This window comes from Neurospora tetrasperma (genome assembly GCF_000213175.1).
Source record: "Neurospora tetrasperma FGSC 2508 unplaced genomic scaffold NEUTE1scaffold_2, whole genome shotgun sequence".
Classification (NCBI taxonomy): Eukaryota; Fungi; Ascomycota; class Sordariomycetes; order Sordariales; family Sordariaceae; genus Neurospora; species Neurospora tetrasperma.
This window is the reverse complement of record NW_009799100.1, coordinates 3820317-3843611: the sequence shown is the minus strand read 5'-3', so window position 1 is coordinate 3843611 and position 23295 is coordinate 3820317. Positions and strand designations below refer to the sequence as shown.

The 23295-nt window shown below is 45.2% G+C and overlaps 8 protein-coding genes across 8 annotated transcripts; 4 read left to right on the top strand and 4 right to left on the bottom strand.

The window, feature by feature from the left end:
• Positions 1-1257: 1257 nt before the first annotated feature.
• On the top strand, positions 1258-4858 carry NEUTE1DRAFT_128886 (uncharacterized protein; the record flags this gene model as incomplete). Its single annotated transcript, XM_009851443.1, has 3 exons — positions 1258-1299; positions 1370-1466; positions 1524-4858. The coding sequence occupies 3 exons, from the start codon at positions 1258-1260 to the stop codon at positions 4856-4858; spliced, it is 3474 nt and encodes a 1157-aa protein (XP_009849745.1).
• Positions 4859-4995: 137 nt separating this feature from the next.
• Positions 4996-5157, bottom strand: NEUTE1DRAFT_39319 (uncharacterized protein; the record flags this gene model as incomplete). The annotated part of the gene is made up of 1 exon (XM_009850485.1): positions 4996-5157. The coding sequence occupies one exon, from the start codon at positions 5155-5157 to the stop codon at positions 4996-4998; it is 162 nt and encodes a 53-aa protein (XP_009848787.1).
• An 874-nt stretch (positions 5158-6031) lies between these two features.
• NEUTE1DRAFT_128885 (uncharacterized protein) lies at positions 6032-7431 on the top strand (the record flags this gene model as incomplete). Its single annotated transcript, XM_009851442.1, has 4 exons — positions 6032-6161; positions 6249-6487; positions 6614-7026; positions 7123-7431. 4 exons carry the CDS (start codon positions 6149-6151, stop codon positions 7328-7330), a joined length of 873 nt encoding a protein of 290 aa, XP_009849744.1.
• A 254-nt stretch (positions 7432-7685) lies between these two features.
• On the bottom strand, positions 7686-8572 carry NEUTE1DRAFT_61025 (uncharacterized protein; the record flags this gene model as incomplete). Its single annotated transcript, XM_009851441.1, has 3 exons — positions 7686-8037; positions 8114-8163; positions 8246-8572. 3 exons carry the CDS (start codon positions 8376-8378, stop codon positions 7864-7866), a joined length of 357 nt encoding a protein of 118 aa, XP_009849743.1.
• A 1954-nt stretch (positions 8573-10526) lies between these two features.
• Positions 10527-11519, bottom strand: NEUTE1DRAFT_121309 (uncharacterized protein; the record flags this gene model as incomplete). Its single annotated transcript, XM_009851440.1, has 3 exons — positions 10527-11114; positions 11170-11300; positions 11406-11519. The coding sequence occupies 3 exons, from the start codon at positions 11517-11519 to the stop codon at positions 10676-10678; spliced, it is 684 nt and encodes a 227-aa protein (XP_009849742.1).
• A 742-nt stretch (positions 11520-12261) lies between these two features.
• Positions 12262-12655, top strand: NEUTE1DRAFT_121308 (uncharacterized protein; the record flags this gene model as incomplete). The annotated part of the gene is made up of 3 exons (XM_009851439.1): positions 12262-12301; positions 12431-12525; positions 12557-12655. 3 exons carry the CDS (start codon positions 12262-12264, stop codon positions 12653-12655), a joined length of 234 nt encoding a protein of 77 aa, XP_009849741.1.
• A 3388-nt stretch (positions 12656-16043) lies between these two features.
• NEUTE1DRAFT_99683 (uncharacterized protein) lies at positions 16044-16343 on the bottom strand (the record flags this gene model as incomplete). Its single annotated transcript, XM_009851438.1, has 1 exon — positions 16044-16343. One exon carries the CDS (start codon positions 16341-16343, stop codon positions 16044-16046), a length of 300 nt encoding a protein of 99 aa, XP_009849740.1.
• A 79-nt stretch (positions 16344-16422) lies between these two features.
• NEUTE1DRAFT_61023 (uncharacterized protein) lies at positions 16423-17541 on the top strand (the record flags this gene model as incomplete). Its single annotated transcript, XM_009851437.1, has 1 exon — positions 16423-17541. One exon carries the CDS (start codon positions 17045-17047, stop codon positions 17285-17287), a length of 243 nt encoding a protein of 80 aa, XP_009849739.1.
• Positions 17542-23295: the final 5754 nt, after the last annotated feature.

The window sequence follows — 23295 nt, the reverse complement described above, 5'->3', positions numbered from 1 at the left end:
GTCCCGGATTTGCCTTACCTTATCTATTGAGCTTCAACTTCCAACCTTGTAGGGCGCTTTTGACGTCTCGACAACTTGGCACGCATCCTGGCACATATCGGTGCGACTGGTAGTTTGGCCACTCGGTTCTCGTGAACTGGTCGGTGGCCTGGGTTCTTTGGGGCGGCTAACCGTCAGAATTGACGGGACCTTATCTCCTCTCTCCTCACTCAGAGCTCAGCTCCGGCGCTTGTCAAGTCCAAGACAGTGGTGACGCCCACGTCTTTGTAAGGTCGAGAGTGCCGGGGTACTGCGCAGAAGATGAACGGAAGTCGGCCGTCCTGCCAAGAACTGCACATAACGTCATCCAACCACTTCCACACGTTTCAGTTGATGGCTGCTGTTTAGCGAGTTTATTGCGGCACAGCTCTTTTTCAGTCTCTATCCGAAGTTGTTGTCACAGAGAATGATCCGTTCTCATGCAATGCAGTTGGCGAATCCGAGTTATCTGCCCTGTAGCTCGTCAACATTACTGGGTAAGAAACTCAGATGAAAGGCTTCGAAAGACGGAAAAGAACAAGAGGAAGTGATGTGCTGCCATTGCGCGGTATCGAACGGGCATGGGTGGAGGTTTTGCGATGACCCTGACGATCATGAGGCGTACCACCCACCCAGCCGGTCAAGATTGACAGCGAAAGTTGCTCGATTAGAAAACCGCAATGTGAGGATGGGCAAAGGTGAGAGGCCTCCCATTCTAGTTGCTCAGATAATTGATGAGGATCATACACGAAGATGGATCCGCACGGCATTGAAGGACCAGGAATATGTCTGCTGGAACGACGACATTGACGAGGTCAAAGTTTAGAATTTGTTGACAGGAAGCGGCTACCTAATTTTGAATAACGCTTAGGGACAGCTTTTGCATGGTGAGTGCAGTGGGGTATGATGCGTGTAATAGTGTAGGTATGTACCTATGCGGGTATCCTACACTGTGGCACAGCATCGACACTGACATGGCGTAACTTTGGCGTATCTTACGCTGTGGATCCACCGCTAAAACGCGCCAAGCCGTAACCACTTTACGCGTGTGCATATCCTGGTAGGCAGCCGTCACGTCTCCCAAACAAAACCTCCATCACGGTATCTCCGACATATCCAACCATGACGACAGTAACTCTAAACTAAACCCGTCCCAAACCTGGATATTGAATTGTCCAATCATCCACCGACAAAGATCAATGAGCTTAGTATAGCATAAACATCAGGTTTGGGGATAGAATGGCTTCAGATGGCGCCATCAAGGCTATTGACCCGAGCACGGTTCGCCTACTTCCTAATGGTAACCCGGCACCAAAGAAAATTCAACTGATCTTGCTTTTCCGTCCTTCAGATCCATCAGATCCAATCTGGTCAAGTCATCGTCGACCTTTGCTCCGTAGCCAAAGAACTCGTAGAAAACGCCCTAGATGCTGGAGCGACGACAATCGGTATGTCGCAAGATATCTGTCCATGCGAGATATGAACAAACACTAAAGAATCACCAGATGTCCGATTTAAGAACCAAGGCCTCGATTCGATCGAAGTCCAGGATAATGGCAGTGGAATATCATCTAGCAACTATGAATCCATCGCGCTAAAACACTACACTTCCAAACTATCCAACTACGATGATCTGTCAACCCTACAAACCTTCGGTTTCCGAGGCGAGGCTTTGTCCTCCCTTTGCGCCCTGTCACACTTCACCATCGTGACATGCACCCAGAAAGAGGCGCCAAAGGCCACCAAACTTGAGTTCGAGACATCCGGAAAGCTCAAGAGCACCAGTGTTGTTTCCGGTCAGCGAGGTACAACCGTCTCAGTCGAAAACCTGTTCAAGAGTCTGCCTGTCCGCCGCCGCGAGCTCGAAAGAAACATCAAGCGAGAATGGGGCAAGGTGGTCAACCTGCTTAACCAGTATGCCTGCATTCAAACCGGCGTCAAGTTCACAGTGTCGCAACAGCCTACCAAGGGAAAGCGGATGGTCTTATTTTCAACAAAGGGAAACCCCACCACCCGGGAAAATATCATCAACGTCTTTGGCATAAAGACAATGACTGCCCTGATTGCTATGGACCTCAGGCTGCAACTAAAACCTACCAATACTGGACTCCTGGCCAAGGTGACTGCTCAGGACGACGACGCCATGACCGAGGTTCGCATTTGTGGACACATCTCTCGCCCAGCTCACGGAGAAGGCCGCCAGACGCCAGATCGGCAAATGTTCTACGTCAATGGCAGACCGTGTGGGTTGCCTCAGTTCGCCAAGGTCTTCAATGAGGTCTATCGGTCATATAACTCGACTCAATCGCCTTTTATATTTGCTGATATTCAGCTGGACACGCATCTTTATGATGTCAATGTCAGTCCAGACAAGCGCACTATCTTGCTTCACGATCAAGGACAAATGCTGGATAACTTGAGGGAGTCATTGATAGAGCTTTTTGAGTTGCAAGACGTCACAATTCCCGTCTCACACACGCAACCACTTAAAAGCTCAACCTTCAGGGGGCCATCAACAGCCCCCTTGGGGCCATTGACCCCGGCTCGAGGTGAAGACAGCAGGGATGAATCGGAAGAACCGAGCAGTTCTCTGCCTTCAAATAGACCTGAAAACGGACCAGAGGGCAACAGGCCAACTAGGCGTGCTGTCAATGAGGACTCGGAAGAGGCCGTCAGCGATGAAGATAACGCGCCAAATACTCTGTCTACTGTTTCGGAAACGAAGGCTGGGCCATCCAGATCAACACCTGCTAACACACAGGCGTCAAACCTACTCGCCCGGTGGCTTGAGCGAAAGTCTGAGGCCCGGAAACAATCAGTTTCAGCTGCTATCAACGCGAATGACAGCAGAAGGGAGAAATCGCCTGTCGAAAAGGTGCCACAATATCCGAAAATGGCTGGAAGATATGACACAAAGGACGCCGACTCGGACGCCGAACAGGATACTGCAGAAGACAATGAACACGTGAAGAACATTTCAATGACTCAGGACGTGGTTGATGATATGGAAATGGATAGGGAAGAACTGCCAATGTCATCCATTCCACCCCCATCTCAGCCACCTATTCCAAAAGGGAGCCTCTTATCAATATCACGTCCACCGAAAAGGTCAGCACAAGAGGAGGTGGCAACGATCACTATCGGCGGTCATTCCATCACCAGCGTCATTGGTTCGTCCAATAAAAGGTCCCGACTGTCGGAGGGCATGAGGTCAGTCAGTCTTGGGAGTTCCCCTACGAAAGGGGTTAGGACCGTGCCCGTGCCTTCTTTCGGTGGCCGTTTGACCCAGCTGTTTTCTGCTTCGGGTGGTGCATCTCGCGGGGTATTAAAGGACCTCGAAATGACGACTGAGGATGTGGAAATGGTCGACGAGGAAGAGAAAGGGGAGGAAAACGAAGAGGGTAACGAAACAGAGAAAGGAGTGGATTCCGATGAGGAAGCACTTTTCGTGAGCCAAACGAAAGATGTGCCCGCAGTCGAGCATGATGATGTTGACGAAGAAGCTGAACACTCAGCTCGTCAAAATAGCCTAGCTGATGAAGAGGGCAATGGTCCCATTAGTGGCCAGAGCAATCAGAGTGTGGCGGAGGGCGATGATAATGGCGAAGTTGAACTTTCAGAAGATGCACCTTCCGAGTGTTGTCATCATGGCGACGATGACGAGAAGTATATTGATGAAGACGAGAAGAAGGCTAAAGAAGAGAAGAAGGTGCAAGAGATGATCAAAGCAGCTGAGAAAAAAGCAAATGAGCCCACTGAAGAAGGCGAAAAGCGATCTCACAGTTTTGTGAAAGGACGACTGAAACGGAAAGACTTGACTTTCAACCTTATCCAACGTCTAAAGACAAACGAAGGCGACATCCGTTCTCGTATGGAAACCTGGGCAAAGTATCTACCGAGAGCGGGCACAGCTACCTCGTCTACACAAGAGAGCAGCGATGGGAAACCAACCATAGGTCTCGACGCCGCCGACGCCGAAGAGAAACTCTCCCTCAAAATATCCAAATCCGACTTTGCCAAAATGAAAATCGTCGGCCAGTTCAATCTCGGCTTCATCATTGCCGTCAGGGAAGCCTCCTCCTCTCATTCATTAGAACATTCCCCAACTCAACAAAGCCCCGCTGCCACCACCCAAGAAGATGATGAACTCTTCATCATCGACCAACATGCCTCAGACGAAAAGTACAACTTTGAGCGCCTCCAATCCACCACCACCGTGCAATCCCAGCGTCTCGTCCAGCCCAAACCGCTCACCCTCACCGCCGTTGAAGAAGAAATCATCCTCGAACACCTACCTGCGCTCGCAGCCAACGGGTTCCAAGTGCGCGTCGATACCTCAGGCGAGTCCGCTGTCGGTTCTCGCTGCCAGCTTTTATCTCTTCCCCTTTCGCGCGAGACGACCTTCGGCGTAGCAGATTTGGAGGAACTGATCTTCCTGCTGGGGGATAACCCGACTTCGAGCGCCACCACCGCGATACCGAGGCCATCCAAGGTGAGAAAGATGTTTGCCATGAGAGCGTGCAGGAGTAGCATCATGATCGGACGGGCGTTGAGTCGGCCGCAGATGGAGAAGGTGGTTAGGCATATGGGCGAGATGGAGAAGCCGTGGAATTGTCCGCATGGGCGGCCGACTATGAGACATCTTTGTGGACTGGGGGCGGCGTTTGGGGAAGGTACCAAAGAAAAGGAGAGGGGATGGGATGAGTGGGAAGGGGTGGAAAGGGAGAGGGTTGATTGGAAGGCGTGGGTTAGGGAGAAGAGGGAAGACGGAGAGGAGGATGGAGGAGAGGGACAAGAAGAGGAAGAGGAAGAGGAAGAGGAGGAAGAAATGAGTGAATAAGGACAGGTATTAAATGTTCTCTCATAGTTTCGAATCACATCGTATCGTGAAGCATTCTACGAACTTGTGCTTGTGTGGTTGGAGACCTCGTGTTGTGAACTTGCAGCATTTTTGGGGGTTGAATGAAGTATGTAAAACTATTCTTTTGGCATTGAAAGTACATACGGCCATAGATAGTAGAAAACTCGGGATCCCGTCCGCTCTCCCATAGATAAACTACTAATCGCCTGACTAGTAGTTGGGTCGGTGACGACCAGCGAATCCCAGGTGCTGTATGTTTTTTTTTTTCTTTTTGACATTTTGACCTCCGTTCACCTCCATTTCGGATCATGTTTACTCTTTTGTTCCAGTGGGCTGTAGCGTTGTTGACTTCGGCATTGGCATGTCCAACCACAATTTACAGCGTCCGGATTCGGCGAAAGAACCTACGGCAGGGGGTCGGTCTCCATAGACAGGGGTAGGTAACGAGGACCCTTCAACGCTGACAAAAGCTTATGTGTTTCTTAATATGTACAAACAGTATTTCTGGCGTCCGCTGGCGTCCCCTCCTGTTCCCCAAACTCAACGCCATGTGTTTCCCGCTTCTAGAGCAAATGGGGTAGGATTCCGCACATGCGGGGGAATACGGGGGTGCTCTACCCGATTCCAGGTCCTCGAGAAATCCTCGTAGTGAAATGGGGAAAAAAATAAGGAATTTCACCTTCAATGATTATTGTCTATGTTGTCTTTTCATGGCGTCTTCTTTCCAGCCAGGGGTTCAGTCCATCCCGTTGCGAATATTGGTCCACGATACCAAGATCCGGCACTTGCTACAACCTGCGGCGCTGAAGAGCTGCATATCAAGGATAGCATGCGGGTTCGGGGAAACCTCTCCAAATCTCCAACATTTCTACGCATGCAGCAAATCAGCCTGATCTGCGGATGGTACAGACTGTCCTACAATGACATGCTTAGTGCAGTACCTACCTACTACTGCCGGACACTGGCCAGAGGCATGATGAACAAGTGGTTAGTAAGCCTTATGCTAGCAGGTTAACTAACTGCACTCCTACACTACTATTAGCTTCGGCCATATTTCTGAGCTCCATTCACATGCTCTGGGGTGTGGCTGCTGCCCCTCATCGTGGTGCTGATCTCCTTCTCCGAATTGCGGCCTTGAATTGTGTTGACTTGACAAGCGGTGACTGAGAATTGAAGTATAAGTGTGCTCCCTGAAATTATCACTATTCTTGTGCTGAACCATTGTTTCAGTCCATCGGTCTTTTGAAAGTTTGAAGAAACACAGAAATCATGTCGTTCAGCCGTGAGTCCAACACCTTCTCCAGTCACCCTTCCTCCAGACGCCAAAATATCTATACGGCAACAAAACTGACAATCGAATCTTATCTAGGTCTCGTAAGATTCGTCCCCAAGGGCGATGACTCCAAGGTCCTCATTGGCGAGCCCATCGACAGCCAAGTCGACGTCGGCGCCGCCGTCCGCAAGGGTGGAGATGTCGAAGTGAACGTCTACTCTGGCACCTCCGTTCTCGACGCCGGCTCTCCCACCGGCAACAAGGCCATCATCGGCCGAATTCTCTCTCCTGTCACTGCCCAAGAGGCCGGCACCATCCGCTGCATTGGCTTGAACGTAAGCTTTTGCCCCCTCACACGTGCCCCAAAACCTCCTCTACGCCTACTTAGATGCCTGCAATTTAATTCCCCAACCTGGCTGCACAACTGAGCTAAACGTTCCCGCCTAAACAAAAATAAACAGTACAAAAAACACGCCGAAGAAGCCAAAATGTCCATCCCCGAGATCCCCACCCTCTTCCTCAAGCCCGCCACCGCCCTGGCCGACCCCTACCCGGCGCCCACGCCCATTCCCAAGCACACCATCGAGTCGGACTCGGCCGACTACGAGTCCGAGCTGGCCATCATTATCGGCAAGGACTGCAAGAACGTCAGCGAAGCAGAAGCGCTCGACTACGTCCTCGGCTACACCGCCAGCAACGACATTAGCAGCCGCGCGTCCCAGTTTGCGCAGACGCAGTGGTGTTACTCCAAGGGTTTCGATGGCAGTTGTCCTATTGGCCCGGTGTTGGTTAGCAAGGAGGTTATTGGGGATGTGGGCGGGCTGAAGGTCAGAGGGTTGAAGAATGGGAAGGTGGTGCAGGAGAGTCCCTTGACGTGAGTTTTTTTTTTCCTTTCTTTTTCTGTTCTGTCCAGTTTTGTTTTCTGTGCTTTGTTTGTGGTGTTGGATGGGATGCTGACAGAACTACACAGTGACCTCATCTTCTCGGTTCAAGAAATCATTAGCTTCTTGTCGCAGGGCACCACGCTGCCCAAGGGTACCGTTATCATAACCGGCACTCCGGCTGGTGTTGGCTTTGCTAAGAATCCTAAGGAGTTGTTGCATGATGGTGATGAGTTCGTGGTGGAGATCTTGCCGCATATTGGCAGTCTGTATAATATCATGAAGAACGAGCAGTGAGAGGAGGATTAGGTATAATGGACTGATGTGAAATGGTTTGATTTAATGACTTCAGGCTGGAAAAGAGCAGTTAGCAAAACAGCAAACCGGTAGTGCCAACGAATGTTATGAACAAGTACAATGTGCAAAACTTTTTGCTCTCTTTGACGTTACAATCCGTTGTTCTGAAAGTGGGATATCGGCAAGTTTCCCTAGACCCAATTTTCACTTTCTTCGAAGATCTAGAGGAAAGGGTTTGCTAGGTCTATGGAATTTGAGCAGGATGACAAGGCAGATAAAGTTTTGAAACTAATGACTGGACGGAACTCAGGCTGTTTAACGAACCCGCTGGAAACATATTCAGTCTGATCTTCAAGATAACTCTTGTCTAGACATTTCGATGCTCCATTTCCATCTCCTCGCGTCTTCACACCTCCTGTCACCCAAGGTATTCGCGAATACACAAGCCACAGTACACAGTAAACCCTTTACTCGTTCTATTTATGGCCTCTCAAGAAGAAGAGAAGAGCCTTGACAAGTTCCCCCACCACTGTTTAACCCAACAAACTCGGCAAGTTCTCCTCAATATACTCCACCACCGTATCCGGTCCCTTGTTCACCTGCAACCCCTGCGGCAAAGAAAAAGTCTTGAGGTCCTCGCCGACCACTCCCTTGGCAATGGTAATGATCTGATGAGCTTCTTCGGGAGTCCACATTGATGCCGTGAACTGCAGTTCTGTGTTAACTATCTTTATATATTCTCTACGTTGCTTGGGTAGGTATGCGGACTAAGGGGGGCCAAACCAGAATGTTGGGTCGGTGTTCTTCGACTACAGACTTTACTTCTTCGATTGCTGTTTGGTTTGAGCCAGTCAGTCAACGATTGGGAAGGTAAAGGAGGCAAGAATAACAGAAACCACGGGAGCGAACACTTACAGGCAGCGTTGCCGACATGGATAATGGTGTACTTGTCCTTGACGTCTTCGACAACACGGCCGATGAGACGCTTGGCGCGGTCGGGAGCCGTGTTGACGGTGACGAGCTTGTAGGGGCCAGGGGAGGAGGACATTGTTGGTGTTGTTTATCTGTCTATTGTTTTCCTTCGACTGGACGGTGATTGATAGCTAGGTAATGGTGGGAGCTTGGAGAGGATGAAAAAGACTGATTAGGCGGTATGATTGGTAGAGGCAAGGGTTGTGATGATCCAGAGGAGCTTGCACATAGGTTGATGATACTGGGTAAAAGCTTTACAGAAGAATCAAGCTTCAAAACAATCCGCCAGTCAACATCATTAAGAAGTCAAAGATCTTCACGAGAAAAAAAAAACCCAAGCCTACTTCCAACCCACACCCACCCAAGTTCAATAGCTTCGAGATCACCTACCCGCGGCCCGACGCTTCAAGAATCAAAGTAAGTCCGCTCTCGGCCGCCTTTCAGTTCTCTTCTCAAACGCATGTCATTCATGTGACAGGCAGGCTGGGAGCCTCACAGTTGGTTGATCCTCTCGCCCATCAAGAGTCCAAGATGACGGGACGGGGACTGTTTGACGGAGTGAACTCCAAAAACGCGGGGAAGCGGGACATCATCACGCCCATCGTCACATCGCGCGCCCCGCATCCTGGAGCGGGTGTACGCAGTAGTTGAAATGCCGGCCGGTAACGGTGTCGGTGATCTCGGCATTTGTGACCCCGATTCTTCATAATGGCGACGCCTTCGACCTTTAGGGGTTCATAACAGTATATTTACTCGGATATAGAATCCCCCCCCGCGTACTTTCGTTTGCAAATCAACTGGATGGAAGTCATCTGCTCGTACACCATAGTGTATGATGTAGGGGACGGACGTGGTAGCGTCTCGAACTGCCATCATCGACGGTGCTGGAGCAGAGGATAAACCGCATTCAAAGGACATTGTGCGAGTTATTCACGCGAATGTTTTGAGCGTACATAGCACCAAGGGAAAGTGATCCCATTCCAGGGCCTTTAGGCTTGCGTAGCGCTGAACGAAACGTGGTTTTAAGGGGGTTTTGTTAGCGTCTTGGGAAAAGGCAAGGGCGAATGGTTTGCCCGCAAAGACAGGTCAGTTCCTCTTTCCCTTTCAGCTCATGCGACACAAGAGAGGAAATTGGCGTTCAATGCTTGTTCTTTGCTGACAGGGAAAGGAGAAATTTAAAGTTTCGGTTTCTCCTTTAACGCCCTTTTGCCACACGTCACCAGGTCTGGCAGTCACAGGGGTCGGTACCTCGATTCGCGAGAACGCCTGGAAAGACCCCTATGAAACACCCCAATCCGCTAGCCCCCCTTTTGCACGACCAGCAACGACGGGAGCATGTGACGACACTAGCCATGACGATAGGTGAAATGATTAGTTAATGATGAATCGTGTTTTCTATTGTTGGTGGTGGAGGAAAACCAATCTGTCGGTGATGGAGTTCGCTTATGTGATTAAAGCCATTAGCTGCTATCCGAAGCTGTTCGGAGATTTGCAGAATCTCGATCCGATCATATACGCGGTAGCAATGGAGCCGAGAAATGGTTGGGTGAGTTGACGACATACCAGTATGCATCAGAACGAAAGATACGCTGGGGTAAGATGAAGGCTAACTCCAGATGTTGTCCTGTAGATAGGCGATAGAAAATTCATCCCACGTGTAGCGCGGCATGAAAGACGACGACCGACACTGCTGCGTCACGAGACCCCCAGAATACTTACTGGCACCGCAAGAATCTTAATTACGGCGGAAGTGCAAAACGTAGTGGCATTGTGGTGTGTTTGAGGTGAAATCGCTATTCGTCCTAGGGATCGCAGCGTGATGTCTGTTGCGACCTAAGAAAACCGGGAAAGTATCCTTTCCAGCATCGGAATCGAGGTCTCAAAACTCTGCTTAAAGGGATGTACATAATATGCGAAGACAGACAAGACCTTCGTACGATAGGGTTCGGATTAAGAAGAGATGACAGGCCAGGGGACCCCGGCCCGCATCATACTCTGAGGGAGTACATACCAAGTTGGTTATGCGAACAGGGAATCAGATCCATCTTTTGATGCTCACTCCTCGGCTTCCAAGGAGAGAAATGCCTGTGTTTCCCTTGATCCTCAGCTCTCAAAGACCGAGACTAGAGAAGGAAAAGAAAAGACAAACACATATCCAGTGCTTGCTCATCAACATAGACGAGCTGAGAACGACTGCGGCCCGAAGAATGAGAGCAGCACGCCACATTGTGCACTGAAACATTGGATCAATGACCAATTGATGGCCGGATCGGAGCCATGGCGGACTCGTGCAGTACGCATCCATCCCCTTGGGTTCCCTAGGAAGCCGAACTCCGAATGGAGGTAGGGGTGTTTTGCTGGGATGTTGAATCACTAATCCCCGGTGTAAGTGGCCGGGAAGCCAGGCGTGCCAGGTACATAGTCAAAAATTGTCCCATTTGGCTGCTCATCAACAGCCTCGCCAAGCCAACTGCAACATATCCCATTCCGACTCGCCGAGTGATCGTCTGACTGGCTTCGGACACTGCAGCAAAACCCAACCTCCGTTTCTGCAGATACGGTGCGCATAATCTCTGAGGTGTTTTGTGGCTTTTGCTTCACATCTTGCCACAGTGCTTCGAAGCAGCGGACGCAAGCCCATCGGGAGAAGACAAAATGGGGCTGTAGGCAACCAAAGCACCGGGTTCGGTGGCATTGAAGCCCAATTTCTATGCCGATCATGCTCATTGCTCTTCCACATTGGACAAGCTTGGCAGGGCCAGCAGGGCCCAGCTGAGACCAGACAAAGGAGGTCGAAATCTGTGCCGATCGTCTGTCTGGGTATCAGTAGGGCAACGGTACTTATGTAGTGTATCTCCAAGGCTTACGGCTGATCCGAGTTTCCAAACGGACAGTGACTGTTATCCTCTGCAGAAGAAAGGAAAGGCACCAAGCACGTCGAAGCAGATATTCCCATGAGTAGATGGAACGAAGCAAACTGCTCTTGGGGCGCTATCCGCTGGTGTTTGGATCTCGTGTTTTGGTCTGACACAATGTCTCAGGCAACTATCACATCAACTGGGTACGGTCAATATATGCCAAGGCGAAGAAGGAACAAGCTTACGCCAGATTTGAACCAGCTATGGAACTGTGGAAGACACATGATAATCTTCCAGGAGAAAGATACGCTACAAGCTTGAGGCCCCAAGCCACGCTGCTGGCAACACGGATTCTGCATGGTGATAGGTAAATTGAACGTCACCTTGTGAAGAAGACACACTTTGCCATTCATACCATTGACAAACTCGGCCTGCTCTGGAAAATCTCATTGCCAGCCTCTTGGAACACCTCTTGACCATTGGGATCTTGGCGAGGCCCTTTCATGTTCTGCAAATGGCGACTGCTGCCCAAATGCTCGATCATGACAAATGCGGCATAAGATTGGGGATATGCAGGTGGACTATCTGGTATCAGTTTCGGCTGGCAGTTGCGTGGTTCGCATGATCGGGCAAGCGAACACTGAACGGCTAAGACCAATAAACCCGGTCAAGGCATCATTAGCAGCGAAAGACACGAATTCAGCTCCTTTCATGAGGCTGGTTAAGCTGATAGGCCTCGTAGTTTCGGCAGACGCACCAGTGAAGGGGTGACAGGAAGAATTCACGGTAGCTACCTACATAGAGTATGATGTCGAGTGTTATCAGACATGGTACTAGACAAAGTGCCGACTGCTATCGTGGCTATGTTAGGCCCATTTGGCGTCCTTGATACTTGCGTGGGATCCACACATTCTCGAGAGACCAGCATATGCCGAGATGCTGACACTGAGAGGCCGGTCTCCGCCAGTTGGATTTCCTGATGGTGATATTGTGAGACTTGTCATTCAAGCTTGCGCAAAAAGTACCCTGGTATGTACAATGAAAGGGTACTATGGAGCAGAGACTGGGCTATCGTACATAATCCCTCCCTTCGCCGGAGCAATGGCCGAAGAAGGTCGTGACGTCCTCTGCGATACCCTTTGTGAGTTGAATTTCATGAGAACTGCCCCTGGTGGGTTGTGTGTGTGACTAACTACCGTGGGTACCACGGTGCGATGCTACATCAAGCGGAAGGTAGCATGTGTGTACGTAAAATACGCCATCGGGACAGCACACTCACAGTGCCGGTGCCTACAGTGGGCAGGTAGTCAAGCAGGCATTGGTAACCGGTCATGTACAAAGTTGGTAGTGCCATCCATCGCTGGCGTGAGGAGGAAGGAGGACTTGCGACCAAGAGGAGTTCGGGAGAGCTTCCATGCAGAAATTGCTTGGCTCGAGTCCAAGAGGAATTGACCGCAATGATTGGCGGGGACTTCCAGGACTTTTGGTCGAGTAAGGCGTAGGTAGCGCTGACCTGGGAGCATCTTGAACAACATGTCTGCCAGAAAGACTTCACTTCTTTTGGGAGGAGTCTAAAGAAACGCAAACATCCCCAGTCCCGTCGATACTACCTTAACCATACTGGATCAGTTGGTTGGCGAAGCTGGTACACCGAAAGGAGGTGATTGAGGTGCCATGATGATTCCAGTCAAAGCGGTCCTATCGAGATGCGGGGATGTTGGGTAAGACGGGACGGATGGATGAAAGAAGGTCGCCGAAATGGCCTCGTCGGCGATTCTTGCGCCGGTGGGTGCACTTGCTGTCAGTAGGCGATAGCCGGGACAGGGACGGAGCGATAACATGCTTAGGGGAGGAAAGGACGATGAGTGATGACACCTTGTCTGGCCAGAGAGGTTCTCACCAGGTAAGCTGCTTAGAGGTGCAGGAGCGTAGCGAGCCATTGCGCGCCCTCCCGTCGCTTTGGAGGCTTTTACCATCTGATGTACGTTCCTTCTTCCACTTTGTACACTACCGTCGCAACGGCGGGAGGAGAAGGTTGCAATCGCCAAGTTCTGGGGAAATCAGATCATCACGGAGCGCGACGGAAAGTGTTCATCCCATGTCGTTAAAGGCAGGGTAAGGGCCCACGCTAGACCAGGGGTACGTACCGTCGTTACCATGTCACAGTACTAAGGAACCCCTATTGATACAATGACTGCCGGGCTGTAGCAAACTCCCCTCTCTTATAGAGCGAGGATTTCGACTGTCCGCATTTTTTAGACGTAGGTATGGTGTATAGCAAAACGGAAACATGCAATTGCAACAGTTGATGGCCCAGAAATTGTATTGATAGGGGTCTAATTTTAGCAGGAGGGTACACTTGTACTTATGTATATACTGGGGTATAATCGCTTGATCCGACCCACCTTCAAGGTCCCGCGGCGGTCGTCCAGTGGCTAAGTCTGTACACCAGTTCCTTCTTTTGCAAAACCCCATTGTCTACAAAAACCTTGAGCTGGCGACATTGATTGCAATAACAAGGGTTTGTGAATGTACACTATGCAGCGCATAAGGTTGCACCCCGTAGGGCACACTAGAGAACGTTTGGTGTTTTATGCATTAGTGCAAACTGTAGCCCCCGCTTGGCCCTTCTCAGATGCGACATTGCTCACTTCACTTTGTCAACTCGCGTCTTCACGCAGTTCGGGTCGGATGTTGCTTTGACATTTACCTTCACGCATCTCTTATCCGGACAAGGGAGGGCACAAACGGGCCACCTATCAACAAATTTGATAGACACTGGTACTCCGAGTATAGATATCACGCGCAAACACTTGCAAGTAAGTCACTGTTGCCAACAGTTTGTCCAGGTCAATATGTCGCTGTCGAAATGCGAGGGGTTGATAGGCAGTCTGCATCTAATGAGGAACAAATTGATGACTGCCGCGAGCCCCATAGTCCCGATCTTGTTTTCGTTTCATGTTGGCCTCCATACATTCCACTTTGGGCAGCCCCTGCTAAGCTTACAGCAGGGCCGGCTGGTGAGATGATCACCTAGGTAAAATACTTCTACTTCTACCGATGGCATGAGTCCGCAGGTACCCTACCCAGACACGCCGTGACATCTGGGCCATTCACGAATATCACGCTCGCGGAAATCAAACAAGCATTGGCATTGGCATCGTCATCAGTCTCCTGTCGTCTTCTTCCTGGCCATTTGAGCTCAGCTGGTCTGGGGACTACTGTAGGATTCGATCTGTGCTTGACTCCAATTCACGAAAGTGCTTTGCACCGAAACACATCACGTCCGTAATACTAACGTTCCGAAATATGGCATAAGGATAACGTTAACATACAATATCGATTACCACCCATCCATCGGCTGTGAACTGATAATCTGCTAGGACCAACGTGGTAACTCTGACGACAGTCTCTTCGGTGCAATTTACAACTACGGTATCTGAAACGTTCCTTGAGACTGATCTCAGAACAGAGAATATTTGATGAGAGATGAAATGACACTGAAAGAAATGGGATGACGACTCGTAAGAGCAAAAGTTTGTATCGTAGGACATGATCGCACGCAAGACTGCAATTCCTGTCCTCGACGTCGAGCTTACTACCACTGGACCTATCGCGGCTCCGTCCGTACGACCCGATGCCGTCTTGCGGGAAAAATACACCAATTTTTTTTTTTAGAATTTTTTTTTTTTTTTAAAAAAAAAACCCCGCATACTACCTTAAACAAACGACTCAGAGTACCAACCAATGTTTCCAATATGCGGCATAGGGCGAGAACCACACGTTTCTGCGCTACAATGGTATAGGATAAGTCTCTTGGGCTGCCACAGAAAGGCAGACTTGAGCGTATGTACCTATCTCTTCACACAAATGTAAAACTGGGTGTTTTCAGCTATGTACCTCGGATTCATCATGTCGGACAGCCCAGGGTCCCCCAGACCTCATTCGGATCGAGTGTGATAAGAATAGGTACGTCTATCAGGTATATCTACCACTCATTAGCCGAGCAACCAGATCCTCCCGTGGCTTAAGCTTGTCATTGAAGGTTGGATTTTCATATTGCACAAAGGTCAATCCGCTCCCGTTTTGCTATCTCGTGACCCTCCCGCCCCACAGTCACATTATCAACATGCGATGCGATCAACATGGTGGACTTTACTTGCTGAAAAGTCTGGTTCGGTTGGATGCAGTTGCATTCACGATAAGCAGTCCTTTTTGCGTTCATCTTTTTCTTTGTCAATGGCAAACACTGTTGTGATCTCCAACGGCTTGGCAAGCTAGCCGGGCTTCCACGCGTAACTGAACTTTATTTCAAGAATCGCTGTGGGAAATTTAGCGTCAATACCTCTCTGCAGCAGTTTCATTCGCCATCCGGAATGAGCTAGGGAATTTCCCCATTCATAATGACCCCCTTCCCCCCTTACATGCAAGGATCACGTTCGTCAAGATGAACAGGGCCCCTAGTGTACATTCATCCAAAAAAACGTTCATCGGGGAATCGGACGATTAACAAGCTAGGGCTGACTGCGTATTTGGCCAAGAAGTACATGTACGTATCGAGAAGGTCTGCGTACCTGTTTTGGGGTCGCACAACGCAAGAGGCAAAGGCACAGACAGGCACAAACTCGTGTGCCCCAAATGTTGTGAAACACGCTTTCCATCAGGGCAGTAGTACTCTTCAAGTGATGAATGGGATGGAGGATATGGCAGCCTCCTTTCAGGCGTCCAGGTCTCAGACAAGATTTTCCTCTCCCGTCCTAGGCTACGGTACGTCCCGTGGTTCGTTGCCCATCATGACCTCGCGTCGTCTCATACGTCCATCCAAGTGGAAGACATCGATCCGGAACCAGTCCCTCAATATCGCTGGAACTCGATGGACAATTCTACCTGGGTCTCCGTCTCCAGAAACCGTGATCATCCCCAATCGCAACAGCGGCGCCCTTGTCGTCCTTGTACCTGGATGTGTACTTGGCCTCTATCTCTCGCACACCCCACTGCCTGTCCATCTCACCCACGGGCATCATGGTGCCCTTGCTGCTTCTTGCTACCGAGGAGATGGCCTCCAGGCTACCCAATCCTCGCCCGTCTTGGCCAACATCAAAGGTAACCTTGTCTAAGGTACCCGTACAAGCCAAGAGAGGCTCTTTCGTCGACCTCGTCAGTGCCTGTTCACAACAAATCATTTGCTTGCTCACCACGTCCAATACCACCGCCAACACAGACGCTTCCTCTTCTTCTTCCAAAATTACTTAAGACTGCCTTCCGGTCGCTCTCAAGGTGCTTCTGACTTCAAGTGAAAGCAGCACCATCATCATCATCATCCTATTTATACCTCCTCTCTTCTACTATATCAACCTCCATCTAACTCTACCCTGTTTAATCTCATACATACACTGCCACACATTTGAGCTTGCACAGCGACAATAGTTGTCTTCACACACATACAAGTCACCACCAACAACTATCTTCCTCAACCTCAACCATCAAACCAATATTCAACATGGCCGTCAAGGAGTACCAGCCTCTTGTCAACCACTGCTGCTCTTTCTGCTGCAAGGCAGTTGACTTCGGTACACACGACTACTGCCCTGTGGGCGCCGAGTGTGCTAGCTGCCCATACTAAGACTGGCATCTCATTCTGAAGCCTAAAAGTCCCAGCTGGGGCTGATTTACTCGATTGGGCTGGCTGCATCATGCCACTCGGTCTGCAAGTCGTCTAAAGTCTGCAAATAACTCCACGCCAGCTCAAGTTCCACCTCCAACGAAAGTTCGTCATGGCCGATCCATGGCGTCCTTGCTTCGTTGATCTCGCTTCCTTCCTGTCAGCTTCAACCAGATCTCGGGCGGAACCCGCTCTTCCAAGCCACTCATTGGATCACGACAAATGACAAAACAGGGCCTCAAGGCTTTTCGTCCAAACACCCACGTCTACTACAACCGTCCATCACATCTCTCACAACGCTGTTCCTCACCGGCGATGCATGGCGTCTGGGAAATCGAACAAACAAACATTTCCCACCTCATTCACCTTCAACTGCGGCCAATAGACAACAATCGTCCTGCAGAAGCAAGTCTAATCTACAGTACACCTCTTTCAACCGTACGACACTGCATATCAGATGCATGAAACTGGTGCATTTATATGCGGCTTGCTTGCTTGACAACCACCGTGTATCTCTCAGCTCGGGCTCGACGGTCAAACGGCGGGAAAAGCCGTATTTTGTTTATGTCTCCTGTCATCTGATGGACGAGATCACCTCCACCCCTACAACATTTCCTCTATTCACTTGGTTCCGTCCTTTTGGACTTGGGACGTTCGAGGAATTTTCTTCAATATTTGCATAACAGTTGCTTTTTTTGGTTGTGGTTGGGATCGAGATGGTGTTGTTGGGATATTTGCCTTTGTTTTTTGGTTGTTTGGCGGAATGGGCCCTTGGCTTGCGCTTGCTTCTTTGAAATTTCCTTATCTCCTTTATCGTGCATAGCAGAGTGTTGAATTTTTTTGTCTTACCTGCTTGGAGTATGTTCGGATGGCGCTTTAGGAAGGGAATATCTATGCTCGGAAATTTGCAACTTTGGAAGGAGTCATGGAAATCGGAAAGGAGAACCTTCAATACTTAGTTAGTTCGCTGTTTGGCTTTGTCAATGTAACATGGTCATTTTACAATGTTAATATCTTTATAACTATGCTGATATCGAATTCACAGTTCAAATGAGGCCTCGTTCATTTGTTTACCTTAATTCACCTCAGCTTCCTCCCTTCGTTCCTACTGTACCTGACCCCAGTAGAGTCGTTGTTGTTGTTGTGTTGTTGTTGTATTTAACGTCTGCTTCCGCCTCCCGAAGGGCATGAGACGTACGGCAGCGGTGCCGTCCTAACCTAGTCTAGTCTACAAAGTACGTAACCCTACAGAACCTTCCTACAGCCAGAAACCATACTAATCCGAGCGCAAAAAGAAGGCCAGTGGCCATTGAGTCCCGAAATATCTATACCGTCAAACGCAGCCCATTACCAATACATCCCTAGCAGTAAGAGAAGAAAAAGAAAAAAGGATAAATAGTAAAAGAGGGCACTAAGCATCCCCCTCCCTCTCTACCTCCATCGCCTCTTCCTTCCGCTATAACTATTATACCCGCTAGTCGAATTCAACGTCTACTATCTCTATCGGTCGCCCCGGGCCGATTTGGAAGCCTTATTCTTCTATAAAGAAATGCCCCCAATTAATTATAGTACTTCCCTCCTCTATATATTCCTACTAGAGTATCCGCTGCCAGTCCTTCCTAGTATAAATTTAATTAAAGAATTTCAATGTTTATATCCTTATAATAAAAAGCCGTTAATTAATCTCGAAGGAGAGGGCAATATTCCTTTATAAGGTAGCTTCGCCCAATAGTAGGAAGACTGTATACGCCTTCTTGCAATAGAAGGGGTAGATTAGGGTCTTCCATTTGCTATACGAGTAAGTAAATAGGGCGTCCTCGTACTTAAAGCGCTTATAATACTTTTTAAAATCATTATAGCCTATCTAGGCCGCTATTAAGTAGTATAGCATCGCACGGTCCAATTCTTTCAACTTATCGGTAGGTTTAATTAAGGCCTTTAGGCGGTAATTGGTATAGGACTCTAATTTATTCTCTACCTACTATATTTTGAAAACTTCCTAAGCCTTTCTCTTAATTAGCCGTTTAAAGTAAGCGAAGGTAATTATCTTATTTACTAAATCGCCGCCCTCCGCTCTAGCTTTCACTAATTCATTAGCAATTTCATTTCCCGTAATACTTATATAACTGGATACCTATCTTACGCCTATTAAGTCCTAGCTATAGTCCTTTTAAACTTGCTGGAACTTAAGAAAGGCTATTTAGAACGATAGGGCTAGAATCCCCTATAGGCCCTAGATAACGGCGGTATTATTAAAGCAGACTATAATCCTCAGCGCTATAGCGCCTACGAACGCTACTATAGCCTTAAGGCTATATTAGGCGCTCTCTACTTTAATATTAAAGACTTTTATTTATATTAATTAATTATATTCTCTACTAATTTCTTTTCTACCTTAGTAAATAATATAGCCAAAGCTTACGTATTTACTATTAGGTTTATTGTCGTTATCTTCCTATTTGTACTTTTAGCGGGCGATTTACTTCCCGGTTATAGAACCGTTATTATAAATAATAATTTCGGAGGGGTCTAGCTATTCTAGCTACTCTACAAAATCCTTTGCCGCTTATCTTTTAAAAATATAGGTAGGGTTTAAGTATATTATACCGTTATATACCAGGGGTTGTAATAAGGGCCGAAGGAAAGGGGTAACAACCGTTGCCGTTAATTTAAGGGTAGTCTAGCGGTAGGCAAGCCCTCTTGCTAAAAGTCGGAGGTAGGCGAAGCAGGAAATAAGGGAGTGAGTAGCGTTTAGGGTAAATAGCCGTATAGCGTGCCATTGTCAGATAGATTCGAATAGTTATTCTACTAAGAGTAAGCTAGCCTTACGGTATAAGGCCGTTAAGCGCGTAGTCTACCAGACTGGTAGGCTAGTACGAACCGTAATATTAATAATGATTTAAATTTTATTAATTTAATTACGTAGTCTACTATTAATAAAGGGAAAAATACTTTATTTCTAAATAGTAGACTACTTTTTAAAGCCCGGCTACTAGAATTCGGCGCTAAAGAGTACCTTAGGGAGTACAACCGCTTTTATTACCTTAATTATTAGCCTAGGAGGGGCGCTTATATAGATTTTATTAAAGGATTTAATATAGGTAGTAATAATCCAGGCAGACGCTATTTTCTTCTTAATATAGTATTTAAAGTTAAGCTTGTTGTAAAGCTAGACTCTATATAACGAACGGCGGTCTAATCTACCTAAGTGAGATAGCTAAAAGTATAAAGACTATTAGTACTATTCGGTAAAGCCAAAAGGTTTATAATAAATATACGTACGTAATATTAGTTTCGGTAATAATAATCTATTATATTGACTACTATCGAACTATTTAATAATCTAAATTCTCTAGTGGTTTTTTTATACCTATTCGTCCTATTATAAGATATCTATCTTCGGTTGTTTACGTAGTTGTAAACCCTGTAATTTGTATTGATAGTTTATTCTAGTATTATAATTTACTATAAGCTTTAGCTCACCCGTAAGTACTAGTTCACTATAAGTACTAGTTTATTAGTAAGCTACCTATATAAGTAAGCTATTTATTACGCCTTTCTAAATTATTCTCTAATTTATAGGTTATATTAATTATCTATAAGCAGGGCTATTGTATCCCGAAGGTTTAGGCGGCCTTTATATTGCTTAAATTCGTAATATAATACTTCCTTTCCTTAGCTAACGTCCTCGACGGCTTTACTAACTACCTACGTTCTTTTTTTACCCCTTATTTCTATATTGTTCCTTTTACTACCTAAGTATAGTAAATCCTTCCTTTCCTTTATACTTATCGCTATATCTAATCATATTATGAAATATTCAATTATATTGTTTATTTAATAGTAGTAACTATTATTTACTATCGAATCTTTTAGTTCTATAATTATATTTTACTAACGCTATTCCAACTATAAATTTATTTATAAAAAGCTTTTAGAACGAAAGAAGTATAGCGAATATATTTGTAGTATTCGTCCTTATAAAGAAGTAAATTATAATACGGAGTATAAATATCCGAATTCCCGACTATTAATTATTTTTATTAACGCTCTTTTAATAGTACAAATAATTATAGAGAATAAGAAATTAAAGTAGGAGTAGGCAGCGCTTATAAAAGTGATATAAAATTATATACTTTATTTAATTGAAGTTTAGCGGTAGTAGGAGGAATTAGTTATAAAGGCCTATAAAGTAGTTTAAGTTGCGGAGGCCGAATTAGATATTTAGAATAAAAAAGATAGGGCTATTAGGAGGGAGTTTAAATTTCTATTTATAATATTATTATTAAAAGCTTTTACTTCCGTTATTCCTATATTCGTAGATTGGTTATTCTTAAATAATTCGGCCTTCCCTACCTTCTAATTAAGTAGTCTTCTATCCTTAATCGATCCGGGTTTCTCCAATAAAATTCCTCTAGCTTCTTAGAGTAATTTAAATTCTTAATAGGTTCTTAAATATTATTTTCAGGACCGAACCCTTCCTACTTAATAAAATATTCTAATCCTCCTTTCTCTATTCTTAAATCCAAAATTTATTCTATATTTTATTCTTCTTCTTCGTCCTTAATACTAATTTGCATATTAATTCGTACGTTTTTAAGTACTAATTCTAATAGTATAATATAGAATAAATATAATTTTAGTTTTATAGTATTAAGAATATCTAATTAGTATATTATATTAGAAATCTTCTTCTTAATTTTAAAGGGTCCTACTTATTAGTTATTAAATTTCTTATTAGGTCGTTTAATCCTAAGATTCCTAATTAATAAAAGGATTTTATCCTCCTCCTTAAAGCGAAATCCCTCGAGCCTTTTTAGGTTGAAATACCGGCTCATTTTTTATTGAACGAATTCTAATTCTTCCTTAAGTTTCTTATATAATATATATAATTTTCCGGCTTTAATTAAAACCCTAGGGACGTTCGTATTTAATCCTTCTAAGAATTCTAATTTATACTTGTAATTTATAAAGAAAGGTAAAACTTTTATAGTTTTTATAAGGGAGGTATTATATATTAACTACGCTATTAGTAATAATTCTACCCAATTGTTTTATTCGAAATTAATATAATTCCTCAAGTATTATTCTATAATTTAATTAATCCTTTCCGTTTATTTATCTACCTATAAGTAATATACTATTAATATTCTATTTTTAATACCGAATTTAATTATTAATACTTATTAAAATTTGGATATAAATTTAATATTCCTATTTATAATTTATTCCTTTGGCTAACTATATATTAAAATAATATTCTAATAAATTATATTTATAAATTGCTCTACTAATTACGTTTCTTTGTACGGTAAAAAGTAGTTTTATTTAATTAATTTATTTACTACTATTAAAATACTATTATAAGTAATTCTTATTATAATATTTATAAACGGTAGTAATTTAATAATAAAATTTATAATTACCGAATTCTATAGCCTTTCTACAACTTTTAAGGGTTCGAAGAATTTATATAGCTTATATCTTATAACCTTAATTTTATTATAATACTTACAAACTTATAATATTCGAACTACTTCGGTTTTTATTCCTAAAAAGTTGTAGTATTGCTGTATCCGTACTATAGTTTTAGTAATACCTATATATCCTCCTATTTTGGACGTATATATCCCTATAATAAGCGCTTTGTACTATTCGGGCTAAATGTAGGCCTTATTATAGTATTATAGTTTATTATTTTAAAGGACAATCCTTTCTTCTATATTATCCTCCTATTTCTATTACTCTTCCGAAATTATAATAGCGGTTTAATAATTATAGTCCTATAATTTAACCTAGTAAACGGTATAGTATTCTATTTATTCTTATAAGGGGTAAGTAAATATTCTGTTTAATTATTCCTAAGATAATAATATAGAGGTTTTTATTATATTTTTTATATAATCTATCCGATGGTTTAAAGCGTTTATTTGGGCGTTTTTTAATCCCTTTTTATAATTAATTTTAAAATTGAATTTTAATAAGAATTCGGCCTAATATATTTAACGGCCGTTAAATACCTTCGTAATTATAAAATACTAAAGATTATTATAGTTAATATAAATTTATATTTTATACGTAGTTCTATTAAAGTATAGCTTCTATTTTTAAAATATTTTAATAATAATTAAAAGTTCCTTATTATAAATAGGATAATTATAATAGGGTCTTTCTAGTTTTTTAGAGAAGAAAATTATAAGGTATAATTTCCTATATTTATTATATTATTCTAATTATTTTCTAATAGCGTAGTTTAATATATTGGTTTTAATTTTAAAAGGTTTATTTAGGTCGGGAAATTTTAATATAGGGTCTATAGTAATTGTATTATAAATAGTCCTAAAAGCTTTTTCTTCCTCTTTTCCCTATATAAAAATAGCTTCCTTCCTAGTAAATTCGTATAATAATTTAACGATCTTCCTATAGTCCCGTATAAATATATAATAGAAATTAATAAACCCTAAAAATCTACG